At 38.4% G+C, this 21,258-nt stretch overlaps 1 protein-coding gene across 1 annotated transcript in view; it reads right to left on the bottom strand.

Moving 5' to 3' along the window:
• Window positions 1–10,512: 10,512 nt before the first annotated feature.
• SMS (spermine synthase) overlaps window positions 10,513–21,258 on the bottom strand; it is a 53,902-nt gene continuing 43,156 nt past the window's right edge. The window contains exons 10-11 of the mRNA XM_082051309.1: window positions 13,927–14,042; window positions 10,513–10,918 (exon numbers count right to left, since the gene is read on the bottom strand). Coding sequence (XP_081907435.1) covers window positions 10,876–10,918; window positions 13,927–14,042 — 159 coding nt within the window. The 3' untranslated portion in view covers window positions 10,513–10,875. The remainder of the gene's footprint in view (window positions 10,919–13,926; window positions 14,043–21,258) is intronic.

Below are 21,258 nucleotides of genomic sequence, written 5' to 3'. Positions count from 1 at the left end.
TGCAGCTCAGCAGTCCTGTAAGGTACCAGCTCTGGTGAAAGCTCTTCTCACACAAGGGTCATTCAGTCACATCCCTCCGCACAACGAATTCTCCTGTGCCTAATCACAGTGAAGCCTTTGCAGCAGCAACAAGAGACCTTTCCACTCAGACAAAAAGTTGACAGAACTTAATATCTTTGAGCTCAAATCCTCTCTGACAAATTTGGCTAAAGTTTGCTGACAAGGTCAAGCAAGGGTTACAGAGCAAAGCTGTGCAGGAGGGAGTAGGGACAGGGGTAGGGAAAGCACAACTGCATAACTTCTGTTCTCAGAGGAGAACAAGCCGTTTTAAAAAAAAAAAAAAAATCCTTGTTTTTCCAGAGTATTGCTACAGCCAGAAGTTTTTATGTGAATGCATTTTACTCAAATGGATTTTTTTCCCTTCTCCCTCATCTCAAAATGAGATTACAATTAACTTTGCACACAGTTAAAATCTAGAAAAATCCTACATTAAATATTATGTCCTATCTGCAATACCCCATAACAACATGAGACTTCGTGTCTCTTGTTTAGCAGAGGTATTTCTAGGCATCATCTATTCTTCCCCCTGTCTTGGTGCTACTTCAGTGATAATGGCCATATTTAATAATAATGTACAGCAGCACCTCAGGAGGGTTTAAATACACTTGATCATCAAGTTCTCAGGAAAGGGTAAGCCAGAGACAGACCAGGTTGAAACCACAGCATGAGGCCCCATGGGACAGAATCAGCAAAACCAAACATTTGCTCTCCTGAAGTCACAGAAATCCTCAAGAACCAAATAGTGAGGCACTAAATATAATTATCTACACAAACCAAATTGCTATGTCTGACAGCCCTTCCCTGAAATTTCCAACATCTCTATTTAAAGTGAAGCTTTGTGTTTATTTTTTCCTATTAACACAAGGCTAAAACCCACAAATTTATTACTACCTTACATTTTCATGGCTTTTAACCAAACCAGTTTAAAAACAGCAAAATTTTGAGTAGAACTTGTGGACACTTACATAGACTATTTGGTGTATCCATACTTTTCTCAAGGTCAGTGCTTTAGATTGTCACTAAATTTGAAGAGTCTTATAGCTTCAAGTTTATTTCAGTGCTTGGGTGGAGGATTTATCTGGGACCAAGGAAAAATACAGTGATTTTCTTTTGTGACATCCCTGCATACAATTGAGCGGCAAAGTAGGTATTCTGGATTACTTGGTTTCAATTCCTAGTATTGCAAAAATATTGCATGAAAACAACAAAACCTGAAAGTCACTTAGAGCAGAAACATTTGAAGTTTTTGCCTAAGTAGAATAATTAAGAAAAATACTCCTACTTCTATTTGTAACAGGCAAAACCAGAATAGAAACTTAGCAGTAAAGTTAAAATAGCATTAGAAAAAGTGGTTGATGCTTTTGAGAGGATTCAAAGAGTCAGTGATGTTACAGTGCTGAAGACACCCACAACTTTGCCACCTTAGCCATTACAGGCCAAAAGTTGTATAAATGCAGTGATGAGAATTTGAAGGGAAGCTCTGACAAAGAACAGGGTGAATCTGCAGCTGCTGAGAGGCTGCAGGATGAAAATGTCACCAGCAATACATCATCACTGCCCTTTTCTACCCCTATGGAAAAAGTGAAAGGCAAAACGGTCATCAGAATGAGGATTTTGGTACTCTGCTTTGTGTCAATTGCATCTAAACTGCTTGTTAGACACCAAAATCTGAACCACTATGTGCTATTGCTCCCAATAAACATTTGCTAGAACCTGAGAACAAGTAACTGGACTAGAGACCCTCCAGTGGAAGGGTCTCAGCATGTCTCTAACTAGCTACTCTTAGATATATAAATAATTGTGCTATGAAATTAGCTATACTGCTAGCGATGGTAATAACAACAAAAATAGTTGTGATGAAGCATATTTGTCATATTGACCAAAACTAAATCATTTTCTAAAGATCACAGAAAGGATCATAGTCTAAGAAGTTTCCTTAGCTTCAATGTGCACTTCTCAAGCAAGTGATAGAATCTTCATCCACTAAAAGATGCTGATAAGTTCACTGATCTTTAATAATTTGATGCTATTTCTACTTATGTTTTTGTGTTTTGGTGGTTTTTTTTTTTTTTTGTTTGGGTTTTGTTTGTTTGGGTTGTTCTTTTTTTTTTGTTTTGGGTTTGTTTCATTGTTTTGTTGTTGTTTTAACTACTTCAAACATGATGAGTGTCTTCCTGGGTTGAACTGGTCGACTGAAATGGGAGATTCGTTACACTATTTTACAACAATACCTAAGTTAAACTTTCAAAGACTCAGCTATGTCTATCACTTTTAATAAAAAGCAATCTTGCAAATTGGACTATGAACAGAACTAATATCAGCCAGAACATACTAATAGCAATTGCTTTCCCTAGGCAAAACTCTACAGCCAGGGCAGAAGTTTCCAGAAATTAACTAGGAGTATTCTCTCTATGAGAGAAAATAAGAGCCCGGAGGGGCACTTTCCACCTTCCCAACCCAGAGAGTAAGCACTCGCACCCAGGCTACATCTGGACTAAGACACAAGAGAATTTCCTACAGCTTCCCAAATATGACTTAACTCCACATCTGGGCACTACCTGCATCCATGTTCAGGGTGTCCAGGGATAGAAGAACACTGACACAAGAACCTGATGAGAATCACAGCATGTTGGGGGCAACACAGAGATCAGGATCCCAGGCTGTGCTGTAGTCAGCCAGGATGAGGTCACATAAGCCAAGGCTATCAGCTATTTTACATAAAATACCTTCATTTCTCACAGGTTTTTCTTATGCTTCCTAGACTCCTATTTCTCTTACACTGGCACCTCCTAACTTAATCTGGTACCAAATCTTACCCTAGAACAGCAGTCTGAGAAAACAGTGTCATACACCAGCTTTCTGCCCCAATGCTGGCCTTAACCAGACTTCATTCATTCCCTTTGCAGTCACTACTCAACACCTTTCAGAGCATCAGAACAGATTATCAGGAATGATGCAAACACAGCTCATTTCGTTCTGGGTCAACCAGATAAACTCACAGTCCCACCCAAGCTTTCACACCATGATACTGTGACTGCATTTTCTTAGGGCATTGCAGCCTTCGCCTTTGGAAAATATGCTTTTAAGATTAATGATGTGTCTTCAGCCACATTTCATAAAATAGTTTATGGCTTGCTGTTTTTGTTTTAACCATCTATTTTTCTCTACTATATCCTGGGATAAAAGAAATTATAAACCACTATTTTAAGTTACATAAAAAACTGAAATTCATCCACTGTTACGTGAATCTAGGAGCACTATAAAACATTTAAAACTATTAAAACTCATTTTGATAGGCATGACAAAATGTATTTTAGTGTGTCTGAAGTTCAGCTATATTCAAGTATAATTTGTTCACAATCAAATGCTTGAGAAGGACAAATTTCTGCCACTCACTAAAAAAATTATTTACCTGCTGCCACCAGGCAGCCAAGCAGGGCCCAAGAAGCCAGGTCACAAGCACAACCCAGACTTAAGTCACGTTCTTCTGCTTGCCCAAATGACACATTCAGTATGGAGAAGCACTTTTGCTAGATGAAGAAAATCACCTTCACTGTGGCCCACACAGCTTCCTTCCAGCTGCAGCTCATGGAGCAGATGCTTACCTTTGTAACAACATCTTTTTGCATGTGGATCTGAAAACACATTGCTGATTTTTGCCCATAGTGAAAAGAAAATGAAACAAGAGGTCTCACATTCTTTTTGAAGGACATAGCAATGCCAGGGAGTTCACACTGCATGAAATGGGTGCTGCCCACATATTCTCAAAACAAACCCCTTGTGAGAAAGTATTTAAAACTTGACTGGTGTTATCATAATTTTTAACCTAACCTCAGAACACACAACAAAAATCAGTCTATTTACCCAAAATGAACTGGGAGAGTTAAATTACTAACACAAACAAAATTTTATTTCAGAGTTTTGAAGGTGTGATGTTTCAACCTTTACTTTGAACATTTTTTCCTGTATCCCGCACCTTCCTCTGACCTGCTACCCCCATCACCTGTTCCCATGCCTGCACCCCACTCAGGTCTGTCAGTACAACTGCTTGTCTGGCACCACGATGAACCAGGCAGGCCCATTTTAAACACACATTGCTATTTCAGCAGGGCAGCTGAAGTGAGATCTGCTCCCCATCTCCCTTCAATGTCTCTGCTGTCTCATTTTTAACCAAATCAGTTTGCCACATGGTCACAGGAGAGCTGCAAGTAACCACAGAGGAGCTAATGCAGGGTGAGAATAAAGAGGTGCAAGTGCTGAGAAGATAGCTGGGACCACTCACATGGCAGAGCTACCAGAAGAAATGTCTTCATGGCAAACCCCTCACACAGGCTGTAGTGTCAAGAAAAGTGGGTTGAGTAGATTTTAAAAAGCACTCCAGTCAAGAAAGTTAAAAGTATTTTTCATCTTTGAGAAGCTATGGCTAATTAAATTTTCATACATCTGCATATTCATGTGCATTGGCAGCATATCTAGAAATAGAAGTTCAAAGACAGAGAGGGCAACAAGAGGAGTATATCATCTAGTCTCAGTAAACCTAGCAGTTAAGTCCATATTGTGAGCAAGCTTTTACAATAATTCTAGCATGACCCATAGACTGAAGATACACACTACATAAGAAAGGCTCTGGCAGCAGTTCAACACTGATTGTTCTCTTGAGCTAAATCTAATCTCATTATTATGGACAAAACTTCCAAAAGCTGTCAATATTTTCATGCCTCCAGGCTAAGCAGCTTCAGCTTTAATGAGGCTGCCTCTTTGCTTACCTTGAAGAGCACTAAATTCCTCTCTTGCCTTGTTTATTGTCTTCCCAGTCAGTCACATTTAAAGTTTGGTTGTGTTTTTTTTTAGGTTGCAGGAAGGCATTCCAGCAGCTTGCACAGAGTCCTCCAGAAGAATGCAGGCAACCAGTATCCACTGTCTCACCCACCCCCTACCACCACGGAACTCATACAAAGGCTGGGTCAGCTTTCTGCTTTTGAGGTACCTTCCCACACAGTGTCTGGGACAACAAAAGGTGTGCATAATGAAAAGACAGTATGTCATCAATGTATTAAGATCATTGTGGTCTCCAGGAGATGTGGATGTCCTCCCTGAACTCACTTTGTACCTGCAAAGATTAACAAGATGAGACAGACCAAGTATGACAAGTGTGCCCAAAGCTCAAGGCTACCAAGTCAACAGCTACTGCTCTTGCTGGAGGCAACACAGTCTGCTGGATGCAGTTCCTGAACAGGAGAGTACATGCTTCTTCGCCACATGACTACAAGCTGTCCATCTACCATGGTTTTGTTGTAACTGTTCACATGTCAGCACATCAAGGCCAGAGATGTCTTTACAGCAAGTAATAGGTAGTGCTAAGGAAAGCAGCCTTAGGCGTGCTCAACCATGTCTTCATTTTGCATCACCAGAGGTCTGGCATCTGATCCCAGCCACCACAGGCATAAAGGCACACAGGGCTTCACTAAGCAGAGGGTCAAGATCCCAAAGAGGTAACTCAAAATGCATCTCAACTATCTTCTTAAGGCACATGGCTGTCTCAGAAACAACTCCAGCAATTGTGAGCAGAGATCTTTCCCTTGCCCTCATTTTGAACTGTTATATATATATGGAAAGACTGTTATAATGGTAGTAGAAACTTTTTTACCATGTGACACAGCGAAAATTTCATAAAGGATGCTATCCATTTTAAAAATAGAAGTTAATGTGTGTTTCTGTAATTATTCTGTCAGTCTTCATTGGGGTTTTAAACAATGAACTGTCAAAAACTTGTTGCCTGAAAAAAGAAATCTGTCATCCTTCCACCCCAAATAACTAACCAGTGGTTATAAAACCTCAAAACCACGTAGGTGTTAGAGGAGATGCCAGTTAAGAAGATAGATGCCAGGATGTCCCTGTATGAAGCGTAAGAGCAGAATTTGGACAAAACAGGGAATAATTAAAAAAAAAAAACCACACATCACAAACCCAACAGTTTTGATAATTAAAGAATGTTAAATAGGGAAGTGTTAGGTAACATTAGCAGCTACAAGGACAAAAAAGCTTCACAGAGCTGTATATACTCACCTCTGCTATTCTCACCTACTATTATACAACTACTGTTTTATAATTCTGTTACTGCTTGTCTTGATATGTACAAAGACTATTCACCCTAAGATGTTTCAATTATACATCAATAAGACGCTTTTGCCTTTGAGTCCTTCAAAGTAAATCTGCTGGCAATATGGAACACAATGTGTCATGCACTCAACACCAAGATATTGAAACTTATCTCAAGAAACATACAATGAACTTGTCACTGCACTTTGAAATCAAGTGAAAAAAAATCCTGTAAGGGCTGTAGCAGTGCTTTGTTGTTGTTGTTGTCATGCATTTGCCAGTTCTGATCAGTTTTTCCAGTTCCATGAGGTGAAAACAGCAGAAATGCCACTGGTATGCTTCTGCCTTCCACCCTTCCATGCTCACAGTGACAACCCATGACAGTTAAACCCCACAGTCCCTTTTCCTCCAGGCTTCACGAAGTTCATATTTATTTGGTCGGGTAACCTGTCTACCCTAAACACTCCTTAATATGAATAGTTTCCTTTTGGTCATGACTTCATCTCTAGCACTTAAGTTCTTTTCCTCCTAAAATACTCAGGAGCCACCTTGCAAATGTTATTCAGAAGGAAAAAAAAAAACAAAAACACACCCATCACCATCTTCCTTCTCCCTCTGATCCCTGCAGAAAACAAGCTAGGCAGTGTGACTAGCACTCCTCTCATGTCCAGATGTGCTCCCCAAATCCCCACATCTGTTGGGCTGTCCTGTTTATGGTTCCTCCACCTGGCTCATTCCCATCTTAACTGCTCTTGCATCCTTTCTTAAGACACTGCACAGGAGCACTTATGCTGCCAATTATGAAGTACATTTCACCCTCTTCTTTCCTTCCTGTTACTTTTTCAATTTCTACCTCTGAAACTCAAGTTCACTAAAGTATATGATCTCTGTATCAACTTCTTCACATCCTTCCACCATTCCCATTCCATATTTTTAACTCCTTGCTCCCTACAGCACTCCACATTTCAAAAAGCCACTTCTGTGTTGCATGATGCTATTATTAATCATTCCTGCACTTCCTCTGCTAGTTCTCTCGCTCAATCCTTCAGCGTCTCCTTTCACGATTCCAACTACTCTTTTTTTTGTGTGGGCAATGTTTGTAAACTTCCTCCTCCCCTTATCCTCATCCAACATCATCCAGAGTCTCCTATTCCTAAATTAAGAAACTGAATATTTTCTTCTCACTTGACCCCTTGCTTTGTTCCTTCCAGTAAGCTGTTAACACCTCAAACTGTAAGTGAAGATAAAAAAGCAAGAGATATCCATCTTCCCTGTTGCGTATGTAAACAAGCTAATATTACTCTTTATCCAGCCCTCAAAGTCTATATGCAACTTTTTTCCCCCCACAAAGTAAAGCCTTTCCCCTTCTTTTTCCCAACTACCAAGGCCTCTGCTGTCACTGTACTTAAAACAGATGTAAATGCTTCTCCTTTCCAGTTATCTGGAATTTACGTAAATCTCTCTACAGTCTTTTAGAAGTCACATTCTTTCATTGTCTGACATTATTCATCTTTCTGAATCACACTCCAGAGTAACTTCAACATGCCTGTCCTGTTCATGCTGTTCTCTCTCTCAAGTTCCCTGCCAAAGCCTGAATCACTCTGAACATCTCATTTATTTCTCCTAAGCCTCTTTTCTCTGTGCCACTCAAGTCATGCTGCCACTCGAAGTCAACTTGCCACTTCAGCAGAATAACCAAATCTTACACTAGACCTCTAGAGAATTTGCATCTATAGTACTCTACAGAAAATTAACTCCTTCTAGGCAAAGATCACTGAAGCCTCGATCAATCCTCCCCATCACTGTTCCATACTACAGAGTATCTTATCTGAACATAAGATATGGAAAGTAACAATTCATTAATCTGAGAGAGACAGAAAAGATAATAGGACCATTAAGGACCTTTATGGCTGTTAGGTGACAAAAAAGGTACAATGGTAAGCATCATACCTGTCAATTCTGGCATTTTAACACAGAATCCACAACATATTTAACAATTCAAACACACAAGGAATAACAGCGGACCTTTATTTTAACACATGCACTGCAGTGATGCAGTAATTTCAACACCAGTCTTCTCTTTGCACAACTACTAATCAATCAATTTTTAATTACTTAAATCACATTTCTAGGTGGAAGCAGCATTTAGTGCTACGAACAATTACAAAACCCTAATGTTAACTATATCTTGGGAACTGTTTGCATACATAGTGCAGCAATCATACCTATTTTCCAACTGGCCTTAAACATGGAAAAAAATCTGTCAGCTATATCAATTTGCATTTGAAAGTTCTAACACAGAGACTTGTTTCCCTTTAAAAAAAAAATCTACACTATAGCAACAAATAAAGACTCACAGTGTGTATATATTTGCTCAGAATCAATTCAGCAACTTCAAAAAAAATACACTGTTCACTGTTTGCTGAATTGTTTTATACTGCCTCTACCTTAAAAACCTACATTAAAAAGTTTAAAGAAAAAAAAATCAGTTCTCCAACTCTCTTTATAACGTATCAGTTGAAAAGGAAGGATTTACAAGCACCGCTGTTTCACCTATCAGTATGTAATTCAGGTCCCCTGGTGTTTCTGGGAATAGATTACCAGACATTCCTGCACACCCAGCATCCCTGTGCTCAGGCAGACTTGTGCAGCAATGTTCAAGGAAAGTGCTGGCCTTGGCACAGCAAGCACATTGTCTTCCAGTTCACAAGTTTCTTTGCTAAAAACAACCACCCCCACTGATTGTGACCGATTTCTACATTTATCAAGCTCACTCGGAAACACACAGGCTATAACCCGTGTCCCAGCAAATGCCCATGTCCTCAGTTGCACCTACATGAGTAATCACACTAACAATGGGAACATCCATCCTTGCAAAGTTCAGTGTATACATAACCATTCACAGGACATCTGCAATTATACAATATACTGATCACCATCCTGTATCATAAATGAGGGGTCACTACTAGTTTATAGTCAATAATATTAAGGTATTTTCTGGGATGTACACAAGAGTACTAAAGCACCCGAGGAAATCAAAGACACTTTATCCTCCTGTTTAGAGGGAGGCTCTGGTTGGGAGTATTTGGTGATGCAGAAGCTGTAGGCCATGGAAGAACTGTGCCCCATGTATATTAAAAAAATTAACAGTAACTGCAATAGTTCAAAATAAGGCTGAAGAATACTTCTATTGGCTCTCCAAACTGAAAGCATTTCAACAGCACAACTGCACAATACAAAAATACAATACACCAAATGAAGAGCAAATTTTTGCAAGTTTCAGTAGCACTCTGGAATTCTACATAGGTTATTCAGACTTCATGAACAGCTTATATACATGGGAAACAGTAAAATTCTTCTTTATGTATGATTTTAAAATACATATCTTAGGAGTGATTTTTGTTTTGTTTTCATTACCAGTATCTCAGAGGGGAAATCAACTCCCTCCAATAAAACTAAGAACAAGTAAATACTAGGTGTTGAAGGCAAACAACATCATTACAGTTCAGGATTAAGAGTGTGTTTAGGGAAATACTGCACTTTTTATTCTATCTTGAAAATGTACTTTCCTACCTCCTTTCAACTGTGATCTTTTTAAACACTGAAAGTGTTAGCACATTCTTACAAAAACACAGCTTTTCAGATAATGTGAGAAATGGATAAAGAAAAAGGCTACAATGCAACATAGCTTCCACTGGTTTTTGCCCCGCAAGTGAATCTGATTCACCAAGAGCCCCGCACACCATGATGAATCTGCAGCAATATGACGAGGACTTACCCTACTGAAGTGCACATACTTACCCCAAAGCATTCAGTACTGGTGCATATGAATCTAGATCACACCCACATTTCTTTGCCCTCTAAAGCAACCTTTCCCTCTTCAGGAACCTAGTGATTCCCATAAGGTTGGGGAGTGTATGCTCACAAGAACTCAATTTCTTGCACTGTGGTGGGATGGAAAACCAGCTTTAATTTTCATACTGACAGAGTTCAAAGTGCCTCTATAACCTACAGTTAAATCCATATCAAAACCCAAATAATCAATACAGCAGCAGCTAAAGAATTCCATAAGGCAAAAGGTCAAAGATTTTTCTCCTGCAGAAGAGATTACAGGAATGATGAATGATACTAGAGTAAACAGAATTTAAGACTAGCTTTCTTCTCTTTGCAATGAAGGATTTACGGTATCCTTTCAGAAGATTCCCCCCCCACACTTTTTTTAGTTATGCACCTCTCTATATGAAAGCACTGTGGTGTTCATTTAAAACAAAAAAACAAACCACACCCTCCAACCTTAAACACCATAAATTAAAAAAACTGGTGGAAGAAAAAAGGAAACTCCACAGACCACCCTTCAGGGATGAAATGCTAAAGATGTCTTCTTTAATCAGTTTGTGAAGATCTACAAAAAATAAAAAGGATCACATTCTAAAGGTTCAGTGCATACAGCAGCTATACAGTTTTGCTGCCTATTCATCTTTAAGTTGACTTTCAAAAATAACAGCCTAGCTCATCAAAATATACATTTTCCATTTGCTTTTAAATTAAAATAATAATAAAAACATTTAAAGAATTCACAATCAATAGCATGACTAAGTTTCAGGATCATCTACAGCATATAATTTAAAGGTTCAAGATGCCAATATGCAGCATGTGGCAGGCCTATATGCTCCATGCAGCTTGTACATTTAGGATAATCTCTAATAATCTCTATGTTCAGATGTCAGTTGGTTTCTTCCAAATAGTGTAGAATACCCATCTGGAGAAAATAAGTTAAGGGGAAAAAAAGCAAAGTTTGTAGTACATAGTTAAAATGGAAGTAGTTCTTTTTACTTATGTTTCTATTCTGAAAACTTCTGGTAGGTCAAAGATGAAATATGTAAAAAAACAACTCAAGAGTGACATCTCCCTGGATCATCTTCTTGGCTCAACAGTTCAAAAGAGTATCCCATTTCCCCTGAAAGTGAAGTCCTTTGCAAACCCATACTTTATTTATTGCTGTAGATTTTTTCAGGTGTTGCATTTTTTTTCATTGCAACCAGTGAACAAACTACAGAAGTACTTTGGGAAGAGTGATCAAAACATCAATCAGGAGTTCACCAATTTGGGATCTCTCTTGCTCATCTTCTCAATGGTAAAGTAGCAAGCCTGAGCAGGAGAGACGTCCAGCCACTTAACTTGTGAATCTCTAACATACACAATCAGACACAAAATTAATACCTACATGTTCAATAGCTGAACACTAGGTGTCCAGGGAAATGTTTTCTACCTCTTAAACACCTAAATGGGTTCTGTTGAATGCTCACTTAACAGATACATCTAAATTTTGCTCAGGCTTTTCTCTAAAAGCTTCTGTGGCATTTGCTTTAGGTACATAAATACTTTTCAGAAAGCAGACCTTTATGTTGCCCAGACTGAGCTAGAAGCAAAGAGAGAGCAACTAGCAGCTGCATCAGTGCTCTTTGTGCTGCTCCTCTGAGCAGAGATGGACCCAGCTTCAGCACAGTCATAGAGAAGCCATGCTCAAACCCTTGCTCTCTGAGGCATTCCTGGCTGGACAGACAACCCATCCTCAAGAACTCTCTTGCCATGCTGGGCACATGAGGGAGCTCAGAGCTACATAATTCTACCTGCTTCTGGAGAAGACAGGAGAATAAGATATGAACATCACCGTTTTTAAAGCTACAGCAACAGCTGCAGAGTAAGGCATAGATTTCTGGGATTTACAACTTAACAAAACTGAATAGCGATATATGTTCTTCTGTTTACACAGCAAGGTCACACACACTCCAGATGGGAGCCTCCATGTTCACCATAAGGTCCTGGCAGAGACCTCAGAGCCACAAACACTTAAAACAGAGAGCTGTCTTTTATGTCAACAGCTACTTCAATTTCAGACAACCCCCACAGCACTGGTAAACACCAGAATTTCAAATAATTACACAAAATAACAGTTCTTGAAGTAGGCAAAAAACAATGAAAAGTAATAGCCAGCTTAGTACTTTGGCTGCATTCAGGTACCATGCAGGTAACTTTGGGCCATATTACAAAAATGAACATTTGCCTAAGTAAAAAGATTTGTTCAATGGCTCAAAAGATTTCAGGGACTTATGTGAATGTCACAAACGTGTCACATTCTTCATAAAAAAATAACATTTATTACTTGTCACAATTCTACTGTAAAATATCACATCTCAGTCATCTGTGAAGCAGCACTTAAATATAACTTTTCATTCAGATACATACTCCTATGTGGAAATTAACTTTCATGAAAGGTGCTAACGCATACCTGAAACACAGATAAAGGGCCATCAGAAATCCAAGGCCAAATTAAAAGTTAGAGTACTTACTCGGGGCTAATATTTTAATATTCCTCTACCTAAATCATTATGTTATTGTTAATTCATTCAGAAAACAAACTAATTAAGTCTGCCCCATTTCTCTAAGAACTGCTAACTTCCAACCTCTGTTATACCTACTTAAGAGCAAGTTATAAAATATTTTTGACAATAAATGTTTTAAATCTGTCAGCTAACTAGAAACTTTTAGATGTACTTTCCAAAGGAATGAAGTAGCATTTCCTAGGCAACTGATTCAGAAACATTTTACATATTTCCTAATAAACAATGCAATCAGTATTTAGAAGACTTCGAGGATGCATACTTCTAATCACACATGTTGTATTAAGGTCTGGCAGTTGTAAAGGCAAAAATAACCAATTTCTCTGAAACTGAAAAATAGATATCTCCCCTTTCACTCTTTGTCTTGAAAATGTTAAGATCAAATCTGAGTTTTATGGGAGAGCTGAGAATAATGAGAAACAGGAGCTTGTTACAGTCAGTATGGAGTCCAGAACAGCAGCTACAGCATTAAACCGTACCAAGATTAGAAACACAGAAGAGAGGCAAAACACACATCGAACAGAAGAAAGGCTGTGGCAGAGTTTCACACCCTTAATGTATTATGAATAAGCAGATCCCAGAAAGATCTCTCCTATGAAGAGAGGGACAGCCACAGCAAGCACAGCCCTGCAGAAACACTTCCTGATAAAAAGCTCAAGGCAAATGCAGGCAGCAGAAGTACCCTACAGCAGATCAAAATGCCCCTCTACAGCTAATGGCTTGAAGCTGAAACTTCTAGCTCCTTGTATAACTTGACTGCCATCCAGAAAATAAAGAAATTCTGAAGGATTATTTTCAGGAATGAGGTGTTGCCCCAAAATGTGTATACCCCTCCACTTGGAATACTTTTTTTCAGTCACATTCATTAGTAATGATTGTTAGAAATCACTTTTTCCCACCATTAAAAAAATCCAGTTTGAGCTGTATATTCAAGAATAGATCAGAGAATATTTAAATGTCTGGATCATGCTGATCCTTAAAGTTAGTTTGGGGGTTTTTTTATGAAAGAAAAAGGAAGGATGCAGCCTTGCCAGAACTCCCAGGCAGCATTACCCTCATCATATCATTTATCCTATATCACATAAACAATACACTTGGAAACACTCAAGAACATTAACAAAAACATTGCCTGATCTTGAAAGGTGATGATAATTTTGCCAGCTGTGAATTTATGGCACCTTTAAAAAATAATTCCTGCAATTATCCTCAAAATAAAGTTGCAGTAGTACATTTACAATGAAAAAACATTAATAGTGTTTAAATTAGAAGTGCCTTCTTGTACTTGAGTTCATTACCTCCTAGCAATCTAGGCTTGCTTGATTTATTAATATACACTCTCTGCTCTTTTTTCAGCTTTTAAGGATACAATTCCATGTAGGAGGGAACACACACGGTTTCTTTCGAAAACTCCACAGGACAATAAAGCCTGCTAAGTTGTTCTTCATACAGAGTCAAGGCATCTGTCAGATTGATACAGTTTCCCTGAAGAAAAAAAGACATTTCTCAGTTACAATCAAACAAATATGCAAAATTGCAGATGAATATATACATTTTGACATTAATGCAAGGCTCCCACATACTTCAGAAACAGAAACATGCTGTTCCTAATATTTAATATTTACAAGGCAAATACTGAACAGCTTGTCTTCATTCTCCCTACAGCAAACAACAATTTGTATCTTTTCAAGAAAGGGTAAGTATGGGGGGTATTATCTATCTTCTCATTAGCAGAAGCAACCATTACATTAGGACTTCCAGTTAAAAAAGACCACCATGTGTTGTTTACCTATAACATCTACTCAACCACCATTTTCTTTATGATTACTTAAATATTTCAGTAAACAGTATTAAACATCCAGATTTTCTCAATTATTTAACATTGTCTAGGTCTCACAACGTTAACACGCACTATAAAGAAACACCACGACCTACTCCATTTTAAACAGTCTTCCACAGAGCAGCATGACAAAATAAACCAGATTATACAGAAGTTTTGCAGCTGCAGGCTACACTGTCTTGACTTTCTGCATATCACACTTCTGAAAAGGAAGTGATGCTTATGGTATGTTTTTCTTGGACCTGTGTCTGATCTAAAAATATTAGTATTATCTTCTTCTGAACAAAATAAAAATTAGTGCTTAGATCTTCTTTTCTTAACAGTGTAACTATGAAAGATCAGACACATCAAATTCACAGCATTGCTTGCCATAAAAACAAATATTAGTCAAACACATCATTCTTTGAATAAAAACACTTTTCAAGGATTACAAATGGTAAAGAATTTAAAAAACAAACAAAACACAACTCCCCCCTCCTAACTATGAGCACCACTTTGTCCAAAGCTAAGTATTGTTAAGCAGAAGTTACTGCAACAGGTACCTGGGATGCCCATATAGAGAAAGCTCTAATTAGAAAAGTGACATTCCATGTCCATAATGGCTTTGAAGATTTATCAATAGCAGTGAGGCCACAGAACACCAGACTGAACAAATGCAAACTACGCAAAACAAAGACAGTTGTGCAAGTCTAATAAAAAAAAATCTTCCTGTCAAGTTTCTCTTCTACATAACTGAGTAGACTAGCTGATATTTCATAACCTTAAATACAATGCACAAGCTATTTGAATGCTAATTTAAAATGGAGTGAAGTTGAATATGATCACCACTGCATGGCCTACAAAGCAGTCTGCTTTTGTTTGGCTGGTATGAGAGGCTGAATACAGACCTGCCCAATACAGCTGTACTGTCGCTGTGGCACAGCACAGAGACAAGACATTCTGCAATTCTGGTCAATGAGGAGGTGATGTCTGTGGTCTTCAGCACACTGACAGCCAGGTGAACTGATTTGTGGTCTTCTACATGCTCCATTTCCATGAGGAACCTTCAGCTCAATATAGAGGGCCCCAAATATGGATGCCCAACCATGCTGCACAGTACACATGAGCAGCAAGTTATACAATGATGATGAACCTATCCTGACCACACAGCATGTGCACATCTGGTCATAAGTAGGGCAGGATGAGACATCTTCAGAGGACATGTGCCTCCGTTTTTCCTAAATGGTATGGTTTACTAGCTTGTAGCATAAATGCCTTTTACCTTGACCCAGCACAAGGCTACTTTCATCTGATTTCTAATCAGCAGGAACAAAAGCATTAACCAGCATTTCTCCAGAGTTACTTTCAACATAAAAATTCCCCAGCTTTTCACACATTTTACCACTTCTAGTAGAAGAATAATGTGGACTACAGAAGACAAAAAAGCAAACAAAAAAAACATAAAAAAAGCTAATTTCATGTTAATGAATACACAATTCCTAGTAGCCTAGCACATGAGCCAAAGTTCCACAAAATGACAACAAGATACCCAGTGCACAAAAGTTTGCTGCTTATCTCAGGTCACAAAACAATAGTCTAGATGATACAACAATATGAATTACAGAGAAAGGTCTAGTTAAATATATATTAAAAAAATAGTTCTTTACCAATACTGCTGGCTTCTTGACTTCTAGATGACTCTTTCTGTTCATGACTGGACAGGCCAAAAGCCTTCCAGCACAAGCACTTCCAAGCACAGTACTGCTTTTGATCTTTAAAAGCCTTGAACTTTGCAAGAAAGAGACAAGAACAAGAAAGCCTAAAGCAACAGACTCCAACTGTAGAATGGCAGCATCTTCCCTCTGCCCTGAATGACTTCTGTAAATGTTTGTGCATGCGCACACACTTTCTTTCCAATTACTGAAGGAGGGATCTTGTCCCTTCCTGCCTTTAGATGTGTGTAACTATCATCTGACTGAAAAAAATGCAGATTGTTCAACTAAGAAAAGAGCTAGATCTAATTAAAAACTATAGCTCTTACAGCTTACTCAATATTTTAAAATCTCTAACTTGAAACAAAGGTCAAGTTTTTTAGGACTCCAGGATCAAAGGATTTATTCAGCACTTCCAAAACATCTGCACTACCTGTGTTTCACACATGTGCAATGTTTTGCTAAGACATTGTGAAGCTTTTAACTCTAAAATAACGGTCTTTAGGAAAGCTGCATTCTGCTTTTCAGTGCTCCCAGATCTTTAAAAATGGCCTTAAAGTGATTAAGCACACATAGACACAACTGAAAGGTAACAGTCACAAAGCAAGGAACTAAAATGAATTTGACTGACAAATATCACATGTGCTCTTAAAAACAAAGTACAATGTGCAGAAGCTGAAGCAAGCAGAGATCTTACTTGAAATCAGTATATCTAAACAGCTCCATCTACACTGCCTTTTGCATGTAACAAAAAATAACTACAAATGAAGTGTATAATGCACATTCTGACTTTGAGACTTAAACTATTTTTTCTACTTTTTATTGGTAGGCTTTTTTCCACAATGTATTTAAAACATTTTTATTTCCAGAGGAAGTGAAAAAAGACTTAATCCTACTGTTCTTCCTCTGAAATTTTTGGATCATGCTCAAGTTTTCACAAGTGGAAAAGAAAACTTTAAATCTTATACACAGCATCTTTAAAAAATAATATTCTTTAAAGCTCTTGTTCTAAAGAACTTGCATAAAACGTGTTTGATTATCAATTTGATCATACTTCACTGACTAACATACTTGGTTATTTGGTAAAGGCAGATGGTGTGCTTTATTTGAATACATCATATTTGGGTTTGGGTATCAAAACAAGAGATTTGTAAAAAGGTAAGAAATCAACACTGAGCACAGCTGCACAAAGCACAGCAATGAACAGACTACTGTAGGACTTGTTTAGTAACCTGTTATTATCCAGGGCACTGTAGTGGTTATTTAGTTCAGCCGCCCTTTACTGACCATATAATTTTGTTTCAACATCAGACTGAATGCAAAAACAAAACTAAAAACCAACCTGTATGTGTAATTTGAGTCATAAATAGAAAACACTGCTAGGTAATTTATGGAGCATACCACTATTATGGAGGAAGTTTAATAGGATAAAAAAATGAGGTAAAAGTATCCACAGTTCCCCAGCCCATCTGTTCAGTATTTCACACTCTCCCTTTTCTAGCAACACAAATCACTGCAGACAGTGTGGAAAACAAGTTACAGGAACACTAAAACACACCAAGCAATTTTACTTTTCAAACCCACAACTACCTCATCTCCAAATCAAGATCTTACCTAAAGGTTCAGACACCCCACCTGCCTGTTCTATTAACCTCTACTTCTGGAAACACACCACAAGATTTTACAACTCTGCACAGTAACAATTTGTTTGAAGCTATTTAGTGTTACTCAAAGAACTAATAATGCCAAATATCAAATCTACAAAACTTAGCTTATTTCAATAAAGAAAAAAGTTATTGAAAAAAATATCACTATTATTAACACTTTTCTGTAAGAAGTGACCAGCTTTATCAGCTAAGACTACAGTATTGATAATGTCAATCACACATGTTCTTGTATTGCTAAAATATGACACAGGGCACCAAGCCCTGAATGCTCTACAGGGACCAATATAAATCTGTTCATTTTAACTTCCCCTGTCTAATGAAAACAGTTGCAGTAAAGCAATACATTTTTTGTTCTGAACAGCCTCCATATACTCAAAACAAATATTGAACAGAGTGTTTAATAAAGATTAAAGCCAATGACTATTATTTAAAGGAAAAGTAGTATAAATCAGACTTTTTTTCTACCACACTGTTCAGTCAGTTTTCAACATAAACAAAAACTCTACCAAACTCCTCTGCCCACTTTTTCTTAGTCAATCTTTGTTCCACGTCAAACAATTGGGCAGAGAAGAAGTGGGGGAATGCTGAAAATTTTTTTCTCCTTAACGAGCATCCCTCTGACACAAGAGTATTTGAGGTAGTTTTAAATTTTGAGATTAACTGATCTGTGTTTATAAGACCTTGTTTTAAACTGATGATTCCTGAACTCTTTCACAGCCTTCACATTCCAAGTCTGCTCAGTGCTTGCACATGTTTCAACAGCTCATGCCTGTCTCCCAGCACCAATTCTTCTGGGTTTTCTTAAGGTATATGTTCTGTAGTACCATGGGTTTAGTTTTCAGGTTTCTACAGCACAATGCACAAATATAAACCATAAATACAGTATCCAGCACCATGCAGACAAAAAAACCCCAAACATTCCTTAAAATAAGTAGGGAAAATAAATTGTTTAAACCTGTAAGTTCTAGTTACCTTTACCAACCTATAAGGGGTATGTGTTCACCAACTGTTTACAGGCTGAATTTAGGCCACCATGCTTTCTCCAACCTTAGAAATTAAACTACTGACTTGAAAGCAAATGGAAGGGTCCCTTTCCATACCTGCCCATTTCTTACATGTCATTCTTACATCTTACCCTACATGTCATTGCTACTGGGCATCCTTGTCTGTGACAGTATATTAGAGAGTTTAATTTTTAATTTAGCATGGCTTTCTATTTTTGTTTTGTAATGACAAATGCTGAAGTTGAACATGGCCAAGTTTTTTTTTTTCCTTCCTCGTTTCAAAGTGACTAAGAAGCAGGGAGATATATAGAGCATAAAACACCTAGTATCAAAGCTAGGTTTGAGTTTTGGGTGACAGGAATGGCTTTTAATGAGATACCAGAGACAAACCTGACTGAAGGTACCTCTACTGGCCAAACAATCAATTCAATTTAATTTAAAATTGAACTCTCAGTAACACAAGGAAATGAAATGTCTGTCCCTTAAAGACTCCCAAAATGGCAAGAAATCACACAGGCTCACACGTGGACACACATCCATTCTTCCAGCCTTCTCTTTTCACAATGCAGTCAAGGAGAACCCTGCTCCTGCTTTGGAAGTACTAATTAGAAAACCCACACAGCAGCCAAAAAAAGGAGTGTAACTATGGAGCAACATCACGGTGGTCTGGACATTTAGAGGGCAGGGCCACGCTGTATTAGAGAGCAGCCAGGAAGCGACAGCTTGGTGAAGGGCTGCGTGTGCATGTGGGAGACATCTGATCCCCTGCACCGGTGATTAAAGCTGTTTACTGGAAGCCAAACCCATGAGCGGTACAAGTCTGTTTCTATCCTGTCTGGGTTGGATGACCCAGACTAGGAAGGAGCAAATTCCTGTTCAGAGGTATTTTTAAAGGTTCCACTTCATAAACAGGCCAAAAATGATAGCCTGTTCAGCCTCAAAGGATTAGATCAGCAGAACAAAAACTTCACACAGAAAAAGGCAGTTTCATAGCTACTCCTAATCCATTCATACAGAGACAACCTTACAATCAGTTTCCGCATCTTACAAAGCAGACTTTCACAGCTGTTGGGACAATTCTCACGTGCTACGTGGAAGGTGCAGGATGGTGATTGTTCACAAAAACTCCACAAACATATCACACTATTATCTGCAAGTACAAATACTCCACTGAATTCGGAGAAAAAAAAATCATCACCTGGGCAATCGAAAATCCCACTGTATAATATAGCCAATAGTATAAAACCACCTAACATATTCAGAAACAAGTCACTGGAAAGGTCCATTAGAAATGAAGCTGGACCTCAGGGTACACCAAGCTTTTACATCCTCACTGACTCCCACTGCTATCCCCCATGAGAGTTGGGAACCTGCACCTGTAACTGGCTCCCCCTGGAAAGGGCAACACTGAGCACCTTGCAGACCCAGACATCACTAAAAACTTCAAAGCACCAGCCTCAGGAGGAAAAGGAAGAAGAGAAATACAGCAAGCTATATGACCCTTGAGCATCTGAGTAGCAGGATTACATTCAACAAGTTTTTGCAACCAAGTCTCAAGCACACAGACAGGGCTGCAAGTTCTGCAGTAGGGGCCCTAAAGCTCACGTCTCTCTGTCCAGGTCCTATGTAGGCTACAAGACTCTCAATATGGATGATGTAAGAACATGAAAAGCAAGGCTGCCACTTGTCAAAAAAAGTTTGTACTCATTGTGATTACTATTTGTGGACACAGAGCAAATTTGGAGGTGTTTTTCTCCCCCGATACCCTTAAGCACAAACTTACTACAGCAGTGAATGAGATCCATAAACTGCCCTTTCTATCTTTCCAGAGTGAAAACAAGAAGAAAGTCCTTCCATCCTAAAACTGGCCACATATGTTCTTGCATCCCCTAGGAATACAAGCAGCCTGAAAAACCTTTCTCAGGCAGAATCTCTCTAAATGTTAATCAACAGCTGAGGCAATATTGGTTATCAGTCTCCACCTAGTGGTAAAAGGGTATTCTGCATTAGTACTTGGAGACTGAGGATCACCATGGAATCCCCAGGGAACAACCAGGTATGTTCTAGCAGCATGCCAAAAAAAAAAAAAACCAAAGAAAAAAAAAATCATTCTCCTGATAATCTCAAGTCATAAGCATACCTAGATAAATTATAGTTATCTAAAAAACAGGTAGCTACTTTTTTCAGTGTGCATAATAACTCCTGTATTTCATAGCTGATTACCAAACCTCTGAAAACACTAATCATGACTTGCTCAGAAACATCTAGCCAAAACACCCACCAAAACCCACCACATCTCCTCATTTCTCCTTTAGACAGAGTCTGATTTTTGCCAAAGTTTCTTGGATTTTTTTTTGTTTGTTTGTTTTTGTTTGTGGGTTTTTTGTTTTGTTTGTTGCTTTTTTTTGAGAAAAAACACTTCATCTTCTCCATACTGCATAACTACTCATAATGTCATAACTGTTGCTTTGAAAGCTTGTATCTGACACATTCCTGAAA

This window comes from Streptopelia decaocto (assembly GCF_964273445.1).
Source record: "Streptopelia decaocto genome assembly, chromosome: 1".
Lineage (NCBI taxonomy): Eukaryota > Metazoa > Chordata > Aves > Columbiformes > Columbidae > Streptopelia > Streptopelia decaocto.
This window is presented reverse-complemented; position numbering and strand designations above follow the sequence as displayed.